Source organism: Solea senegalensis, linkage group LG10 (assembly GCF_019176455.1).
Source record: "Solea senegalensis isolate Sse05_10M linkage group LG10, IFAPA_SoseM_1, whole genome shotgun sequence".
Lineage (NCBI taxonomy): Eukaryota > Metazoa > Chordata > Actinopteri > Pleuronectiformes > Soleidae > Solea > Solea senegalensis.
In genome coordinates, this window is record NC_058030.1 from 513,199 (window position 1) to 537,528 (window position 24,330).

The window sequence follows — 24,330 nt, forward strand, 5'->3', positions numbered from 1 at the left end:
CTCAACTGCCAAAATGATGTTGTATCCAAATTCAGCAGGGACGAGTCCAATTAACTGTACTGAATGATCAAAAAAACCACAAAAAAACAAACAAAAACATCGGCGTTGTAAGATATTAATGCTACCATTTTTAGAAATTGGACACCCCCCCAGATTGAGACAGGAGAGCTTATTAAACAATAACATTAAAGGAACGTTTGTTCCATGAAAATGGAGGGATTTGTTGTATGAACCTGAATCTCTAAAAGGATGATACCACAAATCCTGAGTTTAAAGCACAAGCTTGCTGCATTACAAAGAAGTGCTGAAGAGCTTTTTGTATGTTAATATGGAATTAAACAGAGTATGCATCTCTTTGTTGTGATGTGACTTATCCCCACATTGCCAATATTTTTGTAGGAGGGAATTACAAACCTCTGTGTGACATTAAGGCTGGAGTGGAGTTGGTATTTTACGGAGGCGTGTCCAGGCTTCTGCGGACTTAGAAACCCCTTCATCCCCTCACAGTCGGACGAGTGCGTCTCTTTTCTTTTCTGGAGCATGTCTGGGCTGAAATGTGATGCTGTTATTCGTTGGCTTGGTGGCCGTCAGTCCGGGTCTGTGTGTCTGTCTGTCCGTCTGTTATCTTCACGCGTGGCATCTTGTTAAGTTCGGGGGCATTAACTAACTCTGGTCTGTTCAGTCACGGTTCCCTGTGGTTGTGCTGGAATGTTCTGAAAGGATTGAGCTTCTCTTGATTCATCTTCACGTCGCCCAAAAACACATTCACCCTGAGGTGGATTGAGGATGTTCATGGTTCAGCTCTAAAGAACCTTTAATGTAGAACATCATCCCTAAGAACTACTTTGTCATGCTAGCAGCACTAGCTCTACAAGTACCAACGTCATGCTAGCAGCGCTAGCTCTACAAGTACCAACGTCATGCTAGCAGCGCTAGCTCTACAAGTACCAACGTCATGCTAGCATTATCACTAGAAGTACCAACGTCATACTAATAGTATATCTCTATAAATGCTAATGTCATGCTAGCAGCACTATCTCTAAAAGGTCTGTTGGATCTGTGGGATGAACGTTTAAAAGACTGTTTTCTAGAAACATTCTTTTAACAAGAAGGTTTTTGCTAGTTTTCCAAACGTGAAAGGTTACGTGTCATTTTTCACACAGTCGCTTGATCATTTGTTTTATTTTGCACATAGCTAACACGAGTGGCTTCACGACATGCGTCACACATGTTTGTCGCTCGAGTTCTAGTAGACTTAGCGACTGACGCGAGTGCTTCACACTGCGCCTACACAAATGTTTTGGATTTCATCGAGGTTTTGGCACCGGTAGAGGAGATAAACGCCGTTCCCATTAGCTTCAGGTCGTCCTTGGTCTGCTAGCATGACTGTAGCAGTTCTTTTATTGTTGCAAAGACCTACAGTCACATCCTGTTTCATCAGCGTGAACACATACACTTATGATGGAGTGAATGCGTTGTTGGGCGATTGCCACCGTTAAAGGTGTCTGTTTTTTCATATCACGCGGTATTAGCATATCTCCGTTCATGCAGAGGATTCTGGGTACGTCTACAGTGTAACAAAACCTCAGCTCCCTACGATAAAACCACTGGTTGTGTGTTTTTGTCGAGGACTTGTTTAGCATGTTAGCCTTGTGTTCCCTTGCGGATGGAGCAGAAGAGCAGCAGTCTTCACTCAACAAGTTTCACTTTGAAAGAGCCCAAACGTGTTCCAGACTAACTGGACCTTTTCCTCTGTACAGTAGGTACCTCGAGTGCCTTTCTTTAAACAGCAGATAATATTTGTCTCTTGACTTGCACTGTGACTTGTAGAACCTTACTAACCCTCCCAAGATAATCCGACCCACCCCCCCGGCCTGTCCCGTCCCACCCAGGCTCCCCCTGAAAACTCCGGAGCACAAACCCGGTCCCTTCACCTCAGGCTGCCAGTAGTCAATGCAAGTTGAAACTACATTTCATATTTTTGCCGTTTAGATTGACCAGATAGTGTTTTGTTGTTGTTTAAATATAGGAGTTGCCTTAAATGTGTTTAATTTTTCCTTTTTACGTGATTCAACTTTTACATTTGGTGAGGAAAAAAAAAATCCTTGCAGATGCTGGCAAAGGTCAGAGGTCGTTCAGTCGGAAATCTGGTCGTCGTCGTCAGTCAATGACGCGCTCCAAAGACGGAGACTGTTGGTGACGAGATCTCGATCGCTTTTGGAAGCCAGTCGTTCTGTGACGCACTTTTTGGTTGGACCAGTATTATCAGAGAGTTGGAAAAAAAGTGGGATCACGCAGCAACAACAAAGTGCAGTGGAGAGTCCGGCTCTGGATTTGAGATCCCGTATCTGGACTCAGGAGCCGTCGTGGTTTTGTTTGGACTCGTTCGTCGTTCCCTCTGTGCTGTGCTTCTTCTGCTTTTTCAGAGGAGGGATGAGTTTTGCTAAATCAGGTCATGTGAGCCGGAGCCTGTGTGCATTTGGAACGAGCTAACCTGCACCCCGATGACGGGCGGACTTAGACCCGATTGGCAACATCTGTCCACTCAGTCTAGTGGAACGCATGCCTTCTTATGCAAATTTTTATACAAGATTTGTCAAAAAACCTTTTTAATATGCATTTTCTTTTCTTTTCTTTACATGTTTTATGTGAAACTCAAGTCACCTTTTTGTTTGTCCTCCTGTGAACATTTTTAGCATTGCGATGCTAAAAAAAAAAAGAAAAAAAAAGTGCAGTCTCGGTGTTAAACAGTGCGGTAGCCATTCACGTTCAAACGCAAACATTCTCTCCCGATGGCGTGTTTTAAGGGCGGAGCTTAAAAAAGAAAAAGCAAAAGAAAAAAAGAAGAAGCTCCTTTTAGTTTGGATTTGAATCATTTGAACTCGGCTAATGCACCATGCTGAATGTTGGGATCCCGGCGGGGGCAGGGGAAGTGGGCGGGGTGGTGTGGGGTTGGTGGGCGGGGCTAAATAATTGATCAAGTCTTAACGTGTCATCGTTCTCTTTTTTTCCCAAAATTTTATCCAAAGAACACTGCAGAGAGTACATTTGTGTTTGGAAGCCTCTTCACACAGTCGATGCATATCATTTGTTAATGAATGTGTGTGTGTGTGTTCACCAAGCTGGGAAAGGGCCACACGTGTGTGTGTGTTCGTGTGCGTGTGTTCGTGTGCGTGTGTGTGTGTGCAGCTGAGAGTTGCTCACGTTGTGCGTGAGGAGGAAAAACAAAAAAAAGGATTTCGGTTATGCATCGAAAATGTTCCGTCTCTCTCTCCACTTCCCCCCCGTGGTGGTGGATTGTTCTGGAAACATCCTGTACAGTCAGTGGTTAGCCCCGCCCCCCTTTCAGTTTAAAGAAAAATAAACAAACAGACAAAACGAAAACGATCAAGTCATGATTGTGGCCTTCTAGTATTTGTGTGGAAACATGACATCAGTCCGTTGTTGCCGCTCGCCGTCTCATCTTGTCCCCGACTCAACTGAAGCTTCTTACCTCATCCACAGCTGATTCCATTGGGGGGAGGGAGTGTGTATGTGCGTGTGTGTGTGTGTGTGTGCGTGTGTGTGTGTGTTTGGGAGGGGGGTGCAAAAAAAGGACAAAAAAAAGAAAAGAATACAAATTAAAATAAGTCTTTTTTTAATCTTCCATTTGGTGAGATGCATTGTAGCGATATGAATAAAGAAAAAAGTTCACCTGGTGTGCTGAATAATGTGTAAATTGGTAATTACACAATCTGAATATTTGTATAATTGTTTGTATTTTTTCATAATGATTTTGGAAAGGAATGTGTTTATTTTTTTGACTTCTGTTCCAGATGTGTCTTCTGTTCTGGCCTGACATTGTGACTGGTCTGGTGGGATTCTTACCTCTGTATTGAGCCTCTTCTGTGATGAATTCTTTGTATGCAGTGTTTAGGAAAATACTGTAGGGAACATGGGGAGGAGTTGATATTAGGAGCATTTGATCAATTTGTATTTATTTATTTTATCATTTTGTTAATAAATTGTGAAAAGCAGCACGTGTGGCGTGTGCGACGGTTTGTGTTCTGTTTGAGGACTGAGTCGTTGACTGAAACCAGAAATCCTGACATTTAACTCAGAATTCACATGTGGCCCTAAACCTCTTCTGGATCTTAACGTCCGACCACTTAGTGGAATTCTGAAAATTCTGGCTTTATTTCTGACTTTAATCTTCAGAGCCTTTTTTTCAACTGTCTTCTTCCAAATTCTGACTTTCATCTCAGAATTTCAGAATCCTGATTTTTAATGTAAGGATTCTCTTTTGAATTCTGTCTTTAATCTTTGTTTATGTTTATGCGGTGGCAGGTTGTACTCAATTCCCTTATCGTCATATTTAACGCCTGACTTTGATCTTCAGAATTAAAATGAAGGGTGTTCGTAAACCTGTAATAATGCAACAGAGATGATGAGCAACTGAAAGTGGAGCGGGGTGAAAGTTCTTTAACTGGGAAATATATATTTATTTTTACAATAAAACGTCCTTTTATTTAGTGGCCAACGCCGTACTCCATTGGTGTCTATAAGGAGGACACATTTTCGATGAATTGTCGTCCAGCAGAGTGGCGCAGCGGAAGCGTGCTGGGCCCATAACCCAGAGGTCGATGGATCGAAACCATCCTCTGCTAACTTGTTTTTATCATGTAGTATAATTACTTTATAAATTATTTTACGTAGTATCAGAATCGTATCATATCGTCAGATGCCAGATTTTAAAAAGAAATCAAATCTGTTATTAATTAAACTCTGAGGACTTTTTTTTATAAACGAACAAATAAAATATCCATTATAGCTTTATCCAATTAAATTACTAAAGCTTTTTTTGAATCTCATAAACATTAACTGTTACATTACGTGTTGATGTATTTATTTATCTATATGTTTTATATATTACTTTAAAAAAGACGTTACTGAAGTCACGGGCATTACATTAATAATAAATTATTTAGGAATGAGGTCTGAGGGAAGACAAAATAACAAAGCGCAATAACTTTATTCAAAATTGAAAGCAAAAATATTGAATACTTTCTTTTGTTAAGATAGTGACTAGAATAGGAACATGATGTTACACTCTTGTACACAAGGTGGCGGTATTTATTCTAGAGTCATTATTGTATCCTGAGGGAAACCAATCAGAGGTGGAACTTCCGCCCGTATTCGGCATCAACAGGAAGTGTCATTACACTCCGCAACCGCCAGTAACTGGTTGAAAACTCGTTCATGAAGCGTCTGCGGTGACATTTTTCCATGTTGTTTTTAATCGATTTATCAACAAACAATGTTTTTTTTGCCATAGTGATGTGAACGTGCCGCAAGGGGATTTTGTCGCGATCGCGTGTACGTTCGTTTGTTGCGTGACGTCACGCGGCGTCTTCCGGGACCTGCTCGGCAGCCATTACTGTTGGCGGTTTGTTTTGTTTTTCGTCCTCAGGTGGTTCTGTTGTTGTTTTGGTTTAACGTTCGTCATGGGCGGGAGATACTGCTGCGTACAGAGCTGCCGCCGCAGGTCACATGATCACCGTGGGTGGAAAATCCCCAACGAACTCACGTTCCACTGTTTCCCCGCGTGGAGGATGAACGAGGGCGCGGGGATCTCGGAGCTGACGCGGCGGAGGAGGGCGGCGTGGGTGGCCGCCGTCCGCCACAGCAACATCACCTTTGACCACATCCCGTCCTCCATGAGAGTGTGTTCCAGACACTTCCTGTCCGGTCAGTGAACGCACCACAGGCTTCAGCAGGTACCCGGAAGTAGTTGGAGTACTTGTAGTGCACAAGTAAAAAGTACTAAAAACTGTGGTCCTTTACTCAAAGTTCCAGTACTTTAAGAAAAGTAAAAATGATTTACAAGACAAAGTACTGGTGGTCAAGGTACTTCTGTAAAAGTACAAAAAGTGTGACACAAGTACAAAGTCCTTTACTTTGAATACCAGTACTTAAACAGGCTACTTCTGTAAAAGTAAAAAAATACTCTCTTATAAGTCAAAGTCCTGCACTTACCAGGAGTACCAGGAGTACCAGGAGTACTTGGAGCACTACATTAAAAGTAAAAAATAGTCTGTTACTAGTAAAGCCACTCTCTGCAAGTACCTGAAGTACTTGGAATACTACAGTAAAAGTAAATACTCATTTACAAGTAAAAGTCCTTCATTTAAAGTTGTGTTTTTGTACAAAGCTCTTCACTTAAAACTCTGAAGTACTGAGAGTACTATTGTAAAATATAAAATTACCAGAAGTACTTTGAGTATTACAGGGCCACACGGTGGCCCCCCCCCACGGTGGAGGATAAAGCGGTTAGATGATGACTGACTGACTGACTTTGAGTATTACAGTAAAGTAAAATTACACTTTTACAAGTGAAAAACATTTTATTCTACTTATTTATGTTGTTTTTTGTTTATTTAAATAAAGCTCTTTTTTTTACCAGAAGTGCTGACAGTACTGCTGTAAAATATACACTTTGACTGGAAAGCACTTCTGAAAGTACCACAAGTACTCAAAAGCACCACAGAAGTAAAAGCCTCTGCTTTTTAAGCTCATTTAAAACAAGTGAAGTTGAGCAAAATAATAAGACAAAGTACAAATAACACTAGGGTGACACGTACTCTGATAACATCAGTACTCACTCAAAGTCCACATTCTTACTGATCCTTTCAGCTCAATAAACCCTTCAACAGCTCAAGTGTCTTTATGAAGATTTATTACACACACACACTCACACACACAAACACACGCAAACACACACACACACACACACACACACACACACACACACACAGTTAGGTTGTCAAAGTGGTACAGGTTCTGATGATTAATAGTTAGACAGAGACACATTATGAAGATTAACATATAACAACAGTGCTTTGATCAGAACAGCACATGCTCCAAACACAGACTGGAGGTCTGTCACATATAACAATAAATAGAGTGATAGTTTCTACACATTAAAGTACCACAGAGTACTTTTCTGTCTCATGATTTGTCCTTCTCTGGTCTGTGTGTCTCATGTTCTCAGGTAAACCTGCGTACGAAATGCTGGAGTCTGATCCAGACTGGGTTCCGTCGCTGCACCTGGGTCATGGCGTCAGACGCAGCAAGGCAGCGTCACCGGCGGCGACAGACCGGAACACAAGATGGCCGACAGACACCAGACACAAGGAAGTGGACGTGGGAAAAGGTGCGTTTTAAAGCTACAGCGGCGTAAAGAAAGATCACCAGACAGATATATTTGATGGTTGATAGAAGAACCCTTGATGGGGGTCATGGGGTCCCTGTACGTAAACACTGTTCTGTTCAAAATATCGTTATAATATCGCCATTCGAACAAAAAATATCAAGATATGAGTTTTGGTCCATATCGCCCAGCCCTAGGCTCAGGATTGGGTCTCTGCTTTTTGCAGATGATGTCGTCTCGTTGGGCCGTGATCTTCAGCTCCAGGAGCCAGACGTGGTGACTTGTGTACCTGGCACGCAAATCAGAAGTGGTGAAAAATGTTCCATACGACATAAGGGTAATGTGTAAAAATGATACACATGATAAACATTTGTGCCACATCATTGATATTAATATTGATATTTTAGCAGCAATGGCAAATGTTGGTCATTTCAGGAACTGAGCGTCAGGCTGGACGTGAGGCTGGACGTGAGGCTGGACGTGAGGCTGGACGTGAGGCTGGACGTCAGGCTGGACGTCAGGCTGGACGTCAGGCTGGACGTGAGGCTTGTCAGGTCCTCCCTCCCTGGAGAGAAGCCAGAGCTCTGCTGTCGGCCCTGCCGGGTAAAACCACCGTCAGTGACCAGGATCGATGTCCGACTGAGGCGAGGACGCGCATTGACTTCATGGTAGGGCGGCGGGGAATTTTCTGCTCCCTCAGCTGAATTGTTACTGTGACTCGACAGAGGGATAGCTTACAGAGAGTCGCTCACATCGCCTAACAAAACCTATGCTTGCTTAACTTTATGATATCTTAAAGATATGTCCATGTGTTTCTGACTGGAAGCTGAAGTTTATCTCTTTGTAAATCGTTCACTGATCCACTGCTGCCTCCATCAGTGACTTCCTGTGTGTTATTTTGTGACTTTGACTCTGAAATTCTCCGTTCAGATTCTCAGGAAGCTGCAGTAGACCAGCTGCTCCTGTGTCCCCACGAGCTAAAATCATTGTTATTTTCCATGGACTTTGGTGTGAGAGAGTGAGCAGTTTATGAAACGACACAAACCTCAGTTTACTGTTAACAAACGTGATCTGAGGTTGAGACAAAGCAGCAAATATATTCTGTGTGAGTGTATTATGGAGTAATTGTTACTCACACAAATGAATAATTAAAACCTGTTCTCAAGTTCTCTAATTTAAATTTCTGCAAGGTGAAACCAATTTTACCTACATTTCACACACTGGCCCTTTAACTGAGACAAACTTGTGTCTCCAGGACTTCTTCAGGGACACTTTGGAGGCTTCTCTGGAGGCCAGCAGCAGGTCCACAGCCCTGTCACAGAGACAGAGACGGACGTGTGGCTGTTCCTCGCCCCCGTGTGTCAACTATGTCAAAATGCAGAAGAGGATCGAGGAGCTGGAGGAGCAGCTGTTGTATCTGACAGGACGAGAGCAGGACGCACTGACCTCACCCGTCCCCAACGTGGCTGCTGTCAAACCCAACCAGGACCTGCGGCTGCCCGGCCCCGCCCCCAAAGAAGAAGAAGAGGAGGAATCTGAGTGTAAGTCACAAATTATTAGAAGCAGAAGCCTTCGTTGTTGACTGAGGCTCCACCCACATTAGTACTCCTTTACATATATCAGAAAAAATAAACTGTCCAATAACTACTAATAACTTTACATTCACTCTTCTACCGCAAACAGGAAGCAGTTGGTTGCTAAGCAACAGAAAAAACTCAGCAACGGTGAAAACTAAGAACAGTGATTTATTAACGATGGAAAGTGCAAAGTTTAGTGCTTTCACACTGAAATCCATGATTACACCCAGTTAATTTATTTTTAATTTACCAGGGTCCATGAATGCATTGTGTATCTCCTCCTTTAAAGGGGACATATTATACCCTATTTCCCAAGTTAAAATAGTTCCCTGGTGTCCTAATGAACATGTCAGTGACATGCTTTGGTCAAAATACCATAAGGATGAAGCATCATAGCAGTTCAATAACCCTGCTAAACCCGCCCCTTTCAGAACGCTCGTTTTTGTGCGTGATCCCTTTATATGCAAATGAGACACAGGCAAACACACACCCACTTCTTCCAGGGGGTTCCCCCGCTGATCGCAAGTGGCATAAACTGCTGCTGTATGTGAACAAATATGTTTAATTAGGACGTGTCAGAATGGTCAGTTATGAGCTCTATGTGACCTTCTCTTAACAATGTGTGTGTTTGTACATCAGTGAAATACGTCCCCTGACTAAATACGGCGACCGCTGGCCGCAGTCTGATGTGAAGTGGTGCGAGCACACGAACACACGTTTGCTGACTTTATCCGGCACATTAGCTTCATATATAAAATCCTCTGTAAAACACTGTGCTCCACTGTGCAGCCACCAACAGCACACTTGTCCCTCCGTGTTGACATAATAACGCTCTTCCTCCCTCGCCTGCACTCTCGCAGGGACAAGGTGGAGCTAAGGTGGAGCTAAGTGGAGCTCTCCAAGTAAACTTACTGGTGGGCGGTAACATTCGCGGTGAAATGCGCATGCTGGCGTCATAAGCGCAGGAAATTCAACATGGAGTGTTTTATGGCCTATACTTACACTAAGGGGGACCACGAAAACATGACTGAGTATTCTTTTTCCACACTTTGGCGACTGGTAGGGCCTCCAGAGTCCCAAATATAAGTATTGAAATGGTTAAAAAGTGGATTTTGCATAATATGTAAGCCTTTTAAATTCAACATACTGTGGACCCTGAGAAAGTGTAAAATTAGTCAAATTTAAAAAAGTAAAATTTACCAGGTTCATTGAATGCATCATGTAGCTGCTCCTAAAGAAGTGATGACATTTACCAGGGTCATTGAATGCATCTTGTCGCTGCTTCTGCAGAAGTGATCAAATTTACCAGGGTCATTGAATGCATCATGCCGCTGCTTCTGCAGAAGTGATCAAATATACCAGGGTCATTGAATGCATCATGTAGCTGCTCCTGCAGAAGTGATGCAATTTACCAGGGTCTTTGAACGCATCATGTCTTTGCTCCTGCAGAAGTGATGAAATTTACCAGGGTCATTGAATGCATCATGGATGAAGCACTGGCGCCTTTTCCCCTTGAATATTTGATGAAATTTTAAAACTTTTAATGGAAAAGGGGGGAATTGACAACCTTGTGAACTGTGTGTGTGTGTGTGTGTGTGTGTGTGTGCGTGTGTGTGTGTGTGTGTGTGCATCCACAGGGATGAAGCCGCTGTCTCCTTCTCAGGACGACCTCCACGACAACGATGAAGACGCAGACCTGGCGAAGGATATCTCCTCGCCGCAGCCGGTGCGGTTTCACGCGCCCCCGTCCGAGCCCAGACGTCCGCATCGTCGCTTCATCAAGTCCTGGCTCTGCATGTTCCCGTTCCTCCGCTACTCGCCGACCCGCGACCTGATGTGGTGCCACGTGTGTCGCCTCTACGCCGACAAACAGTTCCAGAAACTGGGTCTGATCAAAGGCTCCCGGGTGTTTAAGATGCAAAATATCAGGAAACACAGCGAGAGCAGGTACCACAACGACTCTCTGCACATTTACGAGCTGCACACGCGAGGCGGCGCCGCTACGTCTGTCGTGGGTTTTTAGCCTGGAGATCCAGCAGCATGGAGAGGGGGCAGGACTGCAAGTGGGTGTGGCTACATGCAAGGGGCGTGGCTTTACATTGTCCAAATCGCACAGAAACCACACGCGAGGTCAACAAAATAAAATAATAAAAGCAGATGGGTATCTCGTCTGAATAACATCTGGATATTTTTAGTCTTTATCCTGATATGTGAGATATATGTGGATATGAAGCTGCACACGCTCTGTTTCTCTGGACTCATGAAGAGATTTCTACACTAAAAAATAAAATATAACCAAGAACCTTGAAAGGTTTTGAAATTCACCTGAATTAGACATTGATCATTGCTGGACTTTGCTATGTGACATATCTTATTATGACTCTCAATCATGTTATTTTCCTCAGCCAAATAAACTGGTTCTTACTGTATGTGATGTCTTGACGAGGCCAACGAACCTCTAAAAATGACTTGAAATGGGGGGATTTTCTCGACAAAAGATGGTGTTGTTGCCGTAGTAAACGTTGGTGAAAACGGGCAAAACTCATCAAGTGAATCAGAACTGGCCACAAATTGTTAGAAAAGAAGTGAAACACACAAAAGGTGAGACCAGGTTGCACCAAATGTCATAAAGTTTTGGTGGAAACATGCCACAGCCCGAGGCGAACAACAAAGTCAATCGGGACCATGGCGTCAACTTGACAGGAAGTCATTTTCAATTGGCCAATTTACACATTTCATACATGAACGAGCCCCAGTTGGAACAAGGGCCTTTCTGCATGGAGTTTGTCCAAAATCATGCAACGTGGGGATTAGGTAAATTGGACACTCTAAATTGACCAAAGGAGCGAGTGAACGAGTGAATGGTTCTTTTGTCTCTATGTGTGTGTGTGTGGCCCTGTGATGGACTGGTGAACTGTCCAGGGTGTGACCCCGCCTATCGCCCCATGTAGCTGAGATTGGCACAGCACCCCCCGCGACCCTCTGGTGGAGGATAAAGCGGTTAGATGATGACTGACTGACTGACTGACTGACTGACATACATGAACAACTCACACACACACACACACACACACCTGGTGCAGAGACGCAGCGGGGACACAGACCGTCTCTACCGGGCTGAAGCGCCGCTCTCCCGCTTCCCGGCGGCCGAGCCCCGAGCTCCTCATCACTCACCTGTCCTCATCGCTCACCTGTCCTCATCACTCACTTGTCCTCATCACTCACCTGTCCTCATCACTCACCTGTCCTCATCACTCACCTGTCCTCATCACTCACCTGTCACTCACTTGTCCTCATCACTTGTCATCACTCACCTGTCCTCATCACTCCTCTGCTCATCACCTCACCTGTCCTCATCACTCACTTGTCCTCATCACTCACTTGTCATCACTCACTTGTCCTCATCACTCACCTGTCCTCATCACTCACCTGTCCTCATCATTCAAAATCTCTGTCCTCTGTAATTGTCTCTCAGTCCTCTAATTGTCTCTGTTTCTCTGTCCTCTGTAATTGTCTCTGTTTCTCTGTCCTCTAACTGATTTGCTGGCCCTGTCTGTCCCTCAGTCCTCTGTAATCACCTATTTGTCCTCTCTGAATGTCTTCTGAATAAAATGTTCCCTGTTAACTTTAATTTCTTCTCACTCGCTTTCTTCCGTCATTTCCTGTGATAAAAAAAAAAGAATAAAAATGGTGGTCACAGCTCGAGGAGGCGGCGACTGAGTCCTCGGGAAAATTAACGGGAAACTTTGCAGCGTTGAGCCGGGACTCGGGGCTCGGGGCTCGGCTGCCGTGAAGCGGGAGAGCGACGCTTCAGCCCGGCAGAGACGGTCTGTGTGTCCCCGCTGCGTCCCTGCACCAGGTGTGTGTGAGTGAGTGTGTGTGTGTGTGTGTGTGTGTCAGTCGCCACTGTGGCCACTGAGAGAAAATGGCTTCCGAAAACAGCGGGCAGCTCGCCAGCTGCGAAGCCGAGCTGAGGCAGCGTGAGGCGGCCGCTGCTTCTTCTCAGAGCCGCTGCTTCATTCACGACACACACGGAAAGTTACCGACACAACTTTAGTTTTAACGAGTTAAACCGAGTTAACTGGTCCGGACTGCCCCCCCCCGCCCCCCCCAAAAAACTCTCCGACTCCCCCACCTCCACTCTTCCAGATTATCCCGTCAGGGGCGCTTCAAGATAGTGTGGGGCCCCCGGGCTATATCACAAACCACACCAACCATCATTGCAAACAAAAAGTTTATTTTAAAACAAATAAACTACAATAATAAAAATAATTATATTATTAAATTATTATTATTATATAGTTACCACAACCTTGAGTATCTACCGTCATTATTACCTTTTTATTTCTGGTAATAACCCAGTTTATTCACGGTTACCATGGCTCTTTGAAATCCTGCAACAAAAAAGGTCAAGACCCTTGAAAGTTTTTTGAAAATCACCTGAATTAGACATGGGTCCTTGAAATCCATGAAAGTTTTTGCATTTGAAGAAAAACAAAATATTCAAGGTCCTTGAATGTTTTTGAAAATCACCCAAAATTGACCTCCAATTGACCCTGTCTCTTTGTTCCTGTCCTCTGTAATTGTCTACCGGTACTTTTCCGTCTTTTAAACGACAAAGTTCTTAACAACACATTTGACAAGACATAATTCCCCCACTATGTTACAAATATTCTCTTCCCGTTCAGCCCACAACGTGACTCAGCTAAAAGGCTGTTGCTAGGATTTTTGGGTTGTATTGTATTTAAAATATCTGACGTCTGATCCAGAAAATGTTTTGAAAAAGTTTCCTGTTACAGGAAATGTCTTTATCTACGTGAAAAGCCCCGAAACAACACAAAAGTACTGTAGTACATGTCCCTGACCTGTACGTGGCGCCTGTCCTGCACTTTTTGTGTGTGTGCAAAGTACCGTCTAGCGGTTGCTACAAATGGCTAGCCAGGGATACGTTAGGCTCCGCGATTTTCCCCCGACTTCTCTCTGGAACGCGCTGAACTTGGAGGTGATGGCGTTCCCACCTGAGACTTCCGAGTTCCGATTTAAATGGAACGCAGCAAATGGTGCACTGAGGGTTAGTCAGTGTCGCTGCGCTTGGTTCAGGTACGGGGTGATGTCACCACAACCTTGAGTGTCTACCGGTACTTTAACAACTTTTAAACTACAAACTTCTTAACGACACATTTGCGCTAGCAATTTCAAAAACATAATTCTCCAGCTGTGTTACAAATATTCTCTTCCCATTCAGAAGAACTTAGCGTCCCACAACGTGACTCAGCGTGAATGCTGTTGCTAGGATTTGTGGGTTGTATTGTATTTGTAATATCTGACGTCCGATCCAGATAATGTCGTGTTTTTTGTTGTTGTTGTCACAGACGATTGTGAAGTGAGTGAAGAAAGCGCTTCCTCCACCATCATGGTTTCATCATGAGTGAGCCGTCGCTGGACGTCTGGTGTAAGTTCACTGTTTCACTGTCACACAACATAAGCTACACAAAATGGCTGCGCCGCTCACGCAGGAAAAGGTCGTCACAACACGTGAACATGAAAATAATATCTAGAGATTTTGCTTGACAATAATATTGCTACTTACAACTTAACACAATTTTATTTTGGTAATAGTATAACTTCATTCTTGTAATATTATGATTTTATTCTTTTAATATTGTGGCTTTTTTCTTGTAGTATTACAACTTATTTTCTCATAATATTGACTTGTTTGTAATATTGTGATTGTTCTTGGTTTTCGCAACATTCTCGTAATATTGTGACTTAATTTGACAACTTTGTTCCTGTAAAATTACAACTTTTTCCTTATAACATTTTGTCCTTTTTACTCATATTCTTTTTTGATTTTTACTCGTAATATTATGACTTTTTCATAGAAAATGCTTCATTTAAACTTTATTCTCATGATATTATGACTTTTTTCTTGTTACGTTACATATTTTCGCACTTTTTTTTCTCGTAATATTACGACTTTATTCTGGTGATTTTCACTGCTTTATTTTGTAAAATGTTTGTAAAAGCTTTTTGTTATAAGCATTTCGTCTTTTTTCCTCGCAATTTTTAGGGCTTTTTTTGTTAAAGGGGACATATTATGCAAAATCTACTTTTTAACCATTTCAATACTTATATTTGGGACTCTGGAGGCCCTACCAGTCGCCAAAGTGTGGAAAAAGAATACTCAGTCATGTTTTCGTGGTCCCCCTTAGTGTAAGTATAGGCCATAAAACACTCCATGTTGAATTCCCTGCGCTTATGACGGCAGCATGCGCATTTCACCGCGAATGTTACCGCCCACCAGTAAGTTTACTTGGAGAGCTCCACCTTAGCTCCACCTTGTCCCTGCGAGAGTGCAGGCGAGGGAGGAAGAGCGGTATTATGTCAACGCGGAGGGACAAGTGTGCTGTTGGTGGCTGCACAGTGGAGCACAGTGTTTTACAGAGGATTTTATATATGAAGCTAATGTGCCGGATAAAGTCAGCAAACGTGTGTTCGTGTGTTCGCACCACTTCACATCAGTATTTAGTCAGCGACGTACAAACACACACATTGTTAAGAAAAGGTCACACAGAGGTCATAACTGACCATTCTGACACGTCCTAATTAAACATATTTGTTCAGTACGTCCTCCATGACCGGAGCACACACTCAGTCTGATACAGTCACATACAGCAGCTGTTTATGCAGCGATCAGCGGTGGATCAGTGGTGCTGTCCCTAAGTGTTTTTAACTGATTTACAGTTGGACAGTGTTCGGCTCCATCCTTATGTAGGACGTCTCTTCCTGTGACGCACGCTGTCATGTTGATATTGTCAGAGAACTAGTGGAGGGAGGGGGAGAGGAATGGAGCTGAGGGAACAGGAGCTGAGTGAGTGAGTGCTGTAAAGAGGACAAATCAGAAATCCCCTGGAAGAAGTGGGTGTGTGTTTGCCTGTGTCTCATTTGCATATAAAGGGAGCATTCTGAAAGGGGCGGGTTTAGCAGGGTTATTGAACTGCTATGATGCTTCATCCTTACGGTATTTTGACCAAAGCATGTCACTGACATGTTCATTAGGACACCAGGGAACTAGTTTAATGGGGGAAATAGGGTATAATATGTCCCCTTTAATATTACAATTTTAGTGTAAAGATGAAAGCAGAGAAATCAGCTGAAACATAAATATCTGATATAAAAATCTCAATAACTTCATTTTGACCATGTGGTTCTTTGTCTCAGTCTGTGAGGAGTGTCAGGATTATTTCCAGGAGGAGTGTCCGTCCCACGGGGCCCCCGTGTTTGTCCCAGACACACCCGTGGCCCCGGGGTTGGCCAACAGGGCGGCGCTCACAGTCCCGTCGGGCCTCGAGGTCTTCACGGATGGGGGCAAGGCAGATGTCCGCTGCGTTGATGAAACCATCCCGAAGGGGGCAGTCTTTGGCCCATACGAGGGAGAGCTGGTGTCCAAGGACAAATCCTCCAGCTCTGCCTCCTGGATTGTGAGTAAAACCCAGTTCAGACCAAGTCAAGGATCAGTTCACATCCACATTCACACTCAATCTAACCCAGTTTTCTTTGTCTGTTTTTTTGTTGGTTATTTTTCCAGGTTGTTGATTTGAACAACACATATCAGTGCATTGATGGCAGTGATGACGCCAAAGCCAACTGGATGAGGTGACCTTTGTTTTTATTTTATTGTGGTAGTATCAGGTACTGACACATTCTGTGTTTCCACCATGGTACAGTTAGGTTTGGTAAAGTTAAACGTCACCGCTCACTCATCCACACCAATGTCCAAAGTGAAAGTCGTCGATTTTAGCGCTTGGGGACAAGAGATGCTGGTCAAACACATTTAAACTTACCGATAGAGGCAGCAGTGGATCAACAACTTCCTGTGTGCTGTGATGTAAAAATTGTTGATTTTTCTCTGTGGCGTTTGATGAAGTGTATCTCCATCACACAGATGCTCTAGAAGAGACTGTTTCTTTAATCTTGTTTTTCCTGTGGATGCTTCTGACCTGTAGATATGTGCGACCCTCGTCGGAGGAGAGCGACAGGAACCTGGCGGCGTTTCAGCACGGCAAGAGCATCTACTTCCGAGTCTGTCGGAGGCTGACTGCAGGAGACAAGCTGAGGGTTTGGTACAGCGGCGACTACGTCCAGCGGCTTCACAGTGTGTCGCAGAAGAGCATCGACTGCATCCTGAACACAGGTGAGAGGAAAGAGAGAAGGGATATTTTTGTACAGTGTAGCTGTAAATATAGCACACTGCAGAAACAGCCCCAAACATTCTTAAATGTATTTCAATCTTCTTGTTTTAAGTAAAATGATCTGCTCATTTTTCAAATGTCACTGTGCTGTACGGACCGTGCAACGACAAAACTGGCCAAAGTATAAGAATGAAAGGAAACTCCATCTGGTCAGTTATAATTTCTCTGGTTCAATCAATAATAGGAAGGAGAAAGGACTTGTATGTGCAGTTTTATAAAGCAATTCACTGGAAAAAAATCTGCCAAATATTCTTACATTTATGCAAATCTTTTCATTTTAAAAAACATTTTGGGGCAAAATAAAAAAGTAAATGAAAAGTATAATATTAATTTGTTGTGATTAGAGATGACTTGATTTCACAATTAATCACAGTGTTAAACTTCAGTATATGAATCGTAACGTTTCCTCCTGGAACCATATACAGTTCATAGGTAGTTCAGCGCGTCTCAAACAGAACAAAAACAAAGTGACACAACAGCTTTGTTTTTGTTCCGTGTGAGTTGCAGAACAAAGCCGTTCCTGATTGTTAAATTACAGCAGAGCAAAAGTTCTTCCCTCCAACAAAGAGCATCAAATCAGCCAAATCATCACCAAGACCACGGCGTCATCGTGGATGACGGCGCGACAGCCTGCAAGTCATAGGAGGAAATCCGTTTATAATATTATAAATATGTTTGACCATGTGCGAGATAAACGCACAGTAACACGGGGTTAAATTACGTTAATGTTCAACTAACGTCACATTGAATTGGTATGAAATGAAACGTTAGCGTGTCATTTGTAATTAATTGTGTACGACACGTGTTTCAGTTTAACGTGACGAGTTAAACGCCGTTCACTGAACGTTACGTTATACGTCATGTGACCGTTTCCGTTTTCATTTATTACACATTTATTTGTGTCATTGTAATTTAAACATGAAATAAACAAACCACAATAATAGATACATTTTATATCTGATCACATGTTAAAATGATTCAAATAAACTTAAATATTCGGTATAGATGACAATTGATGACTTCAATAATTTAAACATTTCCCCTGGGTGATTAATAATTATTACATTATATATATGTATATACACTAAACTATATTATATAATAGTTTATTGTATTTGCTACATTATTTTGTTATGTTGGCATTAAAACTTAAAACTGACATAACATAAAACTGAGTTACAGCTGCATTTTGACACCAGTTAATATGGCAGTTCTCCAGCAGGTGGTGCTGCTCACACACCGAGCCTGAGACTGACATTCAAGTCAAAACTTGTTTCACTTTTCAGTGTGGTGATGTGTGTGATGTGTTTATCACAAAGAGATTAGAAATTATGAAAAGGTCACTGTCCTGATGATGACTGAAGAAAACTGTTGTGTTTCTAGATTCTGGGAAGCCAGCAGTCCTCTCCAACCTACCAAAAGAATTCAAATCTCCCTGCCTTCAGTCAGCCCTGCAGGGTAAACTGTGTCCCGGTAAACAACCCAGCGACGAGTGCGATCAACCCCCTGCCAAGAGAAAGAAGATAGACCTCATCTTCAAAGACGTCCTTGAAGCTTCCCTAGAGGACCCAGGCAGGTCCAGCTTCCAGACGACCCTCCACAGTGAGTGCAAAGCCCCAGGGTCTGGGTTGAGCCTCAACCTGAAGGTGGAGGAAAAAGAGGAGGAGAACCAGGAACCTTCCACCTCGTTCTGCCCCAACTGTGTCAAACTGAAGAAAAGGATTCTGGAGCTGGAGGAAGAGCTTTCCCGTCTCAGAGGCGAACAGACAGACGCGATTGGTCCATCAATGTCAGAGCAGACCACGCCCCCTTATGATCAGGTCCCACCCCACCCTGAGCAAGGGCCCATTGAAGATTTTCAAGGTAGGTTTTAGAAAAGAAAGGTTGGACGTCAATGATCAGGACTAAATCAGAAGGCTGTAGTTCTTTGTTAATTCTTTAAGTCAAACAGTGTTTTCTCTATTAAAAAAGGAACGGTTGATTTTCAACGAATATTTGCTGATTGAAAAGTCTCAAATATTGCATAGCTAGTTGGGGCTCAAGTTTGATAGGAGGATGATTGTATTGTCTTTGCAGGGATGGAGGCCTTGACCCCCACGCCGGTGGTTCTGGACGAAGACGAGCAGGATGTGGACTCGGCTGATGAGTCGATTGCTGCAGATCTTGTCATTTCTCCAGAAGACTCCTCAAAGCTCTCTTCAGGTGGAGGCCGACGGATTCGTCGCTTCAAGAAGGAGTGGCTAAAAAAATTCTGGTTCCTTCGCTACTCCCCAACCCTGAATGAGATGTGGTGCCACGTTTGCCGCCAGTACACCGTTCAGTCATCTCGAACCTCTGCCTTCATCATTGGCTCCAAGCAATTCAAGATCCACACTATTAAGCTTCATAGTCAGAGCAACCTCCATAAGAAGTGTCTGCAGCTTTATAAGCTGCGTATGCACCCAGAGAAGACAGAGGAGATGTGCAAGAACATGATGATGCTGTTCAACGCAGCTTACCACTTGGCCCTGGAGGGACGGCCCTACTCCGACCTCCGTCCACTGGCAGAGCTGCTAAGGAAATGTGAGCTCAAAGTAGTGGATCAGTACATGAATGAAGGAGACTGCCAGATCCTTGTTCACCACATCTCCCGCACTCTAAAAGAAGACCTGGCCGAGAAGATGCGTCTGTCTCCCTTTCTGAGCATCATCATGGACGCCCAAAATGATGACCTTTTTTCAGACATGGTTGCAGTCTATGTCCAGTTCATAACCAATGAGGGCTCACCCAACACAGAGTTCCTGTCCTTGCAGAGACTGAGCATGGTCAGTGTGGATGGATATCTTCAGGCCATAGATCGTGCCTTTGGGGTCCTTGGCCTCAGGTTTCAGGACTTGCTGGTTGTGGGTCTGGGGGTGGATGGCACCAACATCTCTTCAGCAATGAGAGTTAGTTTGTACTTAGCTGTACAAAAGACTTTTCCCTGGATTCTCTGCCTCCCCATCATGATCCATCGGCCTCATCTTGAAGTGCTGAATGCAATCAGTGGAAAGGAACTCTCTTGCTTGGAGGACCTGGAAAATAATCTTAAGCAGCTTCTCAGTTTCTACCGCTACTCCCCTCGCATGATGGCTGAGCTCCGATCAACCGCTCCGACACTGTCAGAGGAGACAGAGTTCCTTGGAGATATCAGAGCCATTCGGTGGATCATAGGAGAACCAAATGTCCTTAATGCACTCATCAAAGATTACCTGGAGGTAGTTGCCCATCTGAAAGAAATCAGCAGTCAGACACAGAGAGCTGACGCTGCAGCCATTGCTCTCACTCTCCTACAGTTCCTCATGGACTATCAGTCTGTGAAACTCATCTACTTCCTCCTGGACATCATAGCAGTTCTGTCAAGATTAGCCTTTACCTTCCAAGGTGAGTACTTGTTAGTATCACAGGTGGAAGTCAAAATTGAGGAGGCCATTCAGGAGATAGGCCAGTTGGTGGACTGTCCAGGAGAATATCTGCAGGAGTTTGAGGAAAATTTCCGTGAAAGTTTCAATGGTGTTGCTCTGAAGAATCTGCGTGTTGCTGAGTCAAAGTTTCAGTCTATACGAGAAAAGATCTGCAACAAGAGCCAAAGTATCCTGTCTCAGAGGCTGGACCTGCAGAGTCACTTATTTGCCAAAGCCTGCATGGTAATGGACCTGTCCACCTGGCCTCACAATAGAGAGGACCTTCAAACATATGGGGAGGAAGAAATCCAGCTGATACTCAACCATCTGGAGTCCATTCCTCCTGCAGGTCAGGAGAGCTCCCAGGCCAGAACAGAGGCAAGAAGCTGTCTGGTGCTGGAATGGAAGGATCTGAAAGCAGACTACTACAGCATGAATGGTTTCAAAGAGGTAATTGGTCACATCTGCAGGTACAAGCAGCGCTTTCCTCTACTGAACCGAATTGTGCAGGTTGTAAGGGTGTTACCCACTTCCACAGCCTGCTGCGATAAAGGACGAGGAGCTCTACAAAAGATATGCAAGAACAATTGTTCCCGCCTGACCCTGGAACAGATGAATGACCTGCTGATTGTGGCAGTTAACGGTCCACCCATCAGTAACTTTGATGGGAAGCGAGCGTTGGACAGCTGGTTTGAGGAGAAGTCTGGCAGCAGTTACTCTCTGTCAGCTGAGGTGTTGAATAGGATGTCGGCTGCTGATCCAAAGTCGATTTTGCACAGTGTTGATGTCAACGCGGCGTTCTATCCTGATGTCTAACTGTCACACCCAGTGGTGCATTAGCACTACTACTAAGAACAAAAACACAAGGCGGAGTACACTGGATGTGGCCACTGGTGGATGGGGTCAAATTAAGTGTTCATTAAACCCATGCAATGGGCGACAATGGGGGTTGGGTATTTTGCTCCAAAGGTACTCCAGTTTTTCTTGACCTGTTGGGATTCAAGCAGCAACCCTTGGGTTGCAAGTTCCCTTTCCACGAGGCCATGGGCTGCATCAAGACAAAAATGGGATTCATTTTTCACAAAACCTGCTTTACACATATTGTATAAACTATATATGTTGTAATTGCTTTTGAGCCGGTTTTAAGGGAACTATTTTTCTCTTGAACGGATGATTGTGCTATTATGTCTGAACATAAGATTTAAAAGAAAATCTGCCGTGCCATAATATCATTTCTGTAGTTGTGTACATGTGCACTCCAGCACCTGATATATTCTACAGAGGTGCTGATGCTTTTGTGTTTGAATGTTTCAGTTTTTTGACCAAAGCTCTGGCTTCAAAGCTTTCCGAAATGCATGAGGATGATCAATTGTAGCTTTAAGCATATCGGTAATAAGTCGTATTTTCTTACTTCAAACTGAACTAAAGGTCGGACAGTGGGTTTGGTACAGTATGGGACGGTTTGGAATGGTAAAGCCCTCGGTCAGGCTTGCGTTTCAACTGAGAACAGTACTTTTACTTGGTAGATGGGGTATGCGCTGTGCCTGATGGCCGCATAGTGTGATGTTGTCCTGGTGCGACGACAACGAACATGACACGACAGACAACAACACAATGGAGGACATCCAGCAGCTCAGTTTGTGGCTGTTTGTCTCAACAAGACGTCAAACTTTGTATGAGAATAGACTGCAGACTTTGAAGAAACACTGGTCTGATGCCCAGTCAGCCGATTGTCTCAGGTGGAGCTAGCGCACCATTTTACTCTGGCACCCCAAGGGTGGGCTACCAAAGAATGGAATGGTTAGGGGGTGATTATTTTGGTACTATTTGTAATGGCAATGTCAAAAAATATGTAACACACTGTACCAAACCAGACTTAAGTGGAGCTGGGATATGCTGAGGCTCATATTTACTTTTTGTAAAATTTGCTTTGTTCTCTTGAAATGAAAGAATAGTGTGACATTTTGGAAAATGCACTTGCATGGGCTGTGTGTTTGTTAGCTAGCATATGGCTCACTCCAAAGTTATAATAGCCAGCAAACAATCCATGGAATATGATATTAAATGTGACATTTACATGCAAACATTTGCAGAAACACCAAGTTAACGCTAAATTTAAAATCATAGATGATAATAATAATAGTTACATATATTATAGCACTAAAAATATCATTTCGGTTAAAGAGCTCCTACATACTGATGTATTAACCATTGAAGAAACATAACAAATGAATGCTGTTAATTCAGGGCAGCCTGTGGTCTATAGTCTATGGTCTTAAACATTTGTTAAGCACTGTATTTTCTCTTTTCCTCCATTTACTGTCTTTATCCAAAGCTAACGTGTTTCGCCTGTTTTTTACTGCTAAGCAATCCCCATTTACTGTCTTCATGCTAAGCTAACTTGTATACTGTGTTTATGCTTAGCTAGTTTGTTCTCACTCTCTGCCCTCTTGCTAATCTGTTTCCTGTGTTTGCAGCCCATATAGTAACCTAGTAACAATCTTTTTATGCTAAGCTAGCAGTTTGTATTTCTATCTTCACTGTCTGAGCTAAACTAGCTCAGTCATTTTCATCCTTTATTGTCTTTATGACAAGCATGCTGCCCCCTTATTTATAGTCTTTATGCTAAGCTAACTGGTCCCCCCATTTTCCATTGTCATGCTAAGGTATGCTTAACCTGTACACCTGTAAGTGACAATTGACCAGCTGTCCATCACACTGGTGTCCACTCCTCTGCTGAAGTGCATTGTTTATTTACCTCTTAATGTGAATATAATGTTCAAAATAGTTTTTTCTCATTCAAACTGAGTTCCTTTTGCAACCAGCAGTGGTTATTCAGTATATTCTTATTTCTTGGTTAGCTTCAGGAGGAAACCAGAAGGTTGTGTCCATTTCTTGCATTTGGTCCATGGTTTTGTGTGTGTTTGCTAAGCTAGCTCTTTCCTTCTGAAACTATCTTTATGCTAGGCTAGTCGTTTACCCCTGAAACCATCTATATGCTAGGCTGGGTGTTTCCCCCTGAGGGCGGAGAAAATAAGTGTATTTTCCAAAATGCCTTTTTCATGTGCATGTGTATTTTATGCATGTGGTTAATAACATTGAAGCTTTTTCTGCTCCAAAAACATTTGATGTACGATTGCTAACATGTAGCATATCACGCCTTATTCTGTGTATGTGTGTGTGGTTTTCTGTGAGACAGAAGTTCGGGCCGATTGGAATTGGACTCCAGCGATGCTTTAAAGGTCCTGCGTCAGAATTACTGACACCTAGTGGTGAGATTTCCCCAAGAACGTCAGGGAACTATGGTGGCCTTCACGTACAAGAAAGGATGTAAGTCTTTCACGAATCTCTTCACCATTTCCTCTCTCTTCTTTGTTGGTTTATGCGGTTTAGGCTAATGTGGGCGGAGCTGTTCTTCTTCATTTGCTCCCGAATTTAACGGTGAAACTCTCCAAGTTGTGTTCGGCTCCGCACGTTGTTGTGAAACAACACAAGACGACGGTTTCTTCTCTGCAGACGTTTCCACGAGAGATGAAGAAAGTGTCGTACACACAAAAACAACGTTTGAGATCAAAATAAATTTCTTCCTTTTAATCCTTAAATGATTCCCATTATTCTTTCATTTTTTATTTTATTGCTCACAATGTTGTTGACTTTTATTGCAGTGAATGAATTCATTATCCTCCTGTGAAGACTCCAAGCGTGAGTTTTTCAAAGACATGACGATGAATGACATAATAAATAAACACAGAAATAAATAATAGAATAAAAAATAAATAAAATAATAAAAAATAAATGGATACATAAATCGATAATCAATTAATATCAATTAATGTATTCAATGTTTTTATGTATTCATTGATTCTTTTTTTATTCATTTATTTCTGCAT

The 24,330-nt window shown here is 43.2% G+C and overlaps 3 protein-coding genes across 6 annotated transcripts in view; all 3 read left to right on the plus strand.

Annotated features, from left to right (window-relative positions):
* Positions 1–24,330, plus strand: part of chmp1a (charged multivesicular body protein 1A) — a 385,704-nt gene that overhangs the window by 265,310 nt on the left and 96,064 nt on the right. The window lies entirely within an intron of this gene.
* Positions 5,175–11,195, plus strand: LOC122775788. 2 transcript variants are annotated; one of them, XM_044035961.1, is made up of 6 exons: positions 5,175–5,727; positions 7,031–7,192; positions 7,416–7,526; positions 7,625–7,857; positions 8,445–8,730; positions 10,404–11,195. In XM_044035961.1, the coding sequence occupies exons 1-6, from the start codon at positions 5,484–5,486 to the stop codon at positions 10,787–10,789; spliced, it is 1,422 nt and encodes a 473-aa protein (XP_043891896.1). In that variant the 5' UTR covers positions 5,175–5,483; the 3' UTR covers positions 10,790–11,195. The 2 variants fall into 2 exon arrangements, with proteins under 2 accessions (XP_043891896.1, XP_043891898.1); XM_044035963.1 differs by having other exon boundaries at positions 5,659–5,756.
* prdm11 (PR domain containing 11) lies at positions 12,161–24,042 on the plus strand. 2 transcript variants are annotated; one of them, XR_006361140.1, is made up of 8 exons: positions 12,161–12,625; positions 14,139–14,218; positions 15,988–16,247; positions 16,355–16,422; positions 16,773–16,960; positions 18,402–18,881; positions 19,095–23,712; positions 23,834–24,042. XR_006361140.1 is itself a non-coding variant. In XM_044035939.1 (7 exons), the coding sequence occupies exons 2-7, from the start codon at positions 14,191–14,193 to the stop codon at positions 21,254–21,256; spliced, it is 3,186 nt and encodes a 1,061-aa protein (XP_043891874.1). In that variant the 5' UTR covers positions 12,161–12,625; positions 14,139–14,190; the 3' UTR covers positions 21,257–24,042. The 2 variants fall into 2 exon arrangements, 1 of the variants encoding a protein (XP_043891874.1); XM_044035939.1 differs by having other exon boundaries at positions 19,095–24,042.

Coding starts and splice junctions, on each gene's coding strand:
- LOC122775788 (XM_044035961.1), top strand. CDS start 5,484: ATGGGCGGGAGATACTGCTGCGTACAGAGCTGCCGCCGCAGGTCACAT. Junction 7,527..7,624: donor ATGTTCCATACGACATAAGG/GTAATGTGTAAA, acceptor TGGTCATTTCAG/GAACTGAGCGTCAGGCTGGA. Junction 7,858..8,444: donor GGACGCGCATTGACTTCATG/GTAGGGCGGCGG, acceptor TTGTGTCTCCAG/GACTTCTTCAGGGACACTTT.
- prdm11 (XM_044035939.1), top strand. CDS start 14,191: ATGAGTGAGCCGTCGCTGGACGTCTGGT. Junction 16,248..16,354: donor CCAGCTCTGCCTCCTGGATT/GTGAGTAAAACC, acceptor TTATTTTTCCAG/GTTGTTGATTTGAACAACAC. Junction 16,423..16,772: donor GCCAAAGCCAACTGGATGAG/GTGACCTTTGTT, acceptor TCTGACCTGTAG/ATATGTGCGACCCTCGTCGG.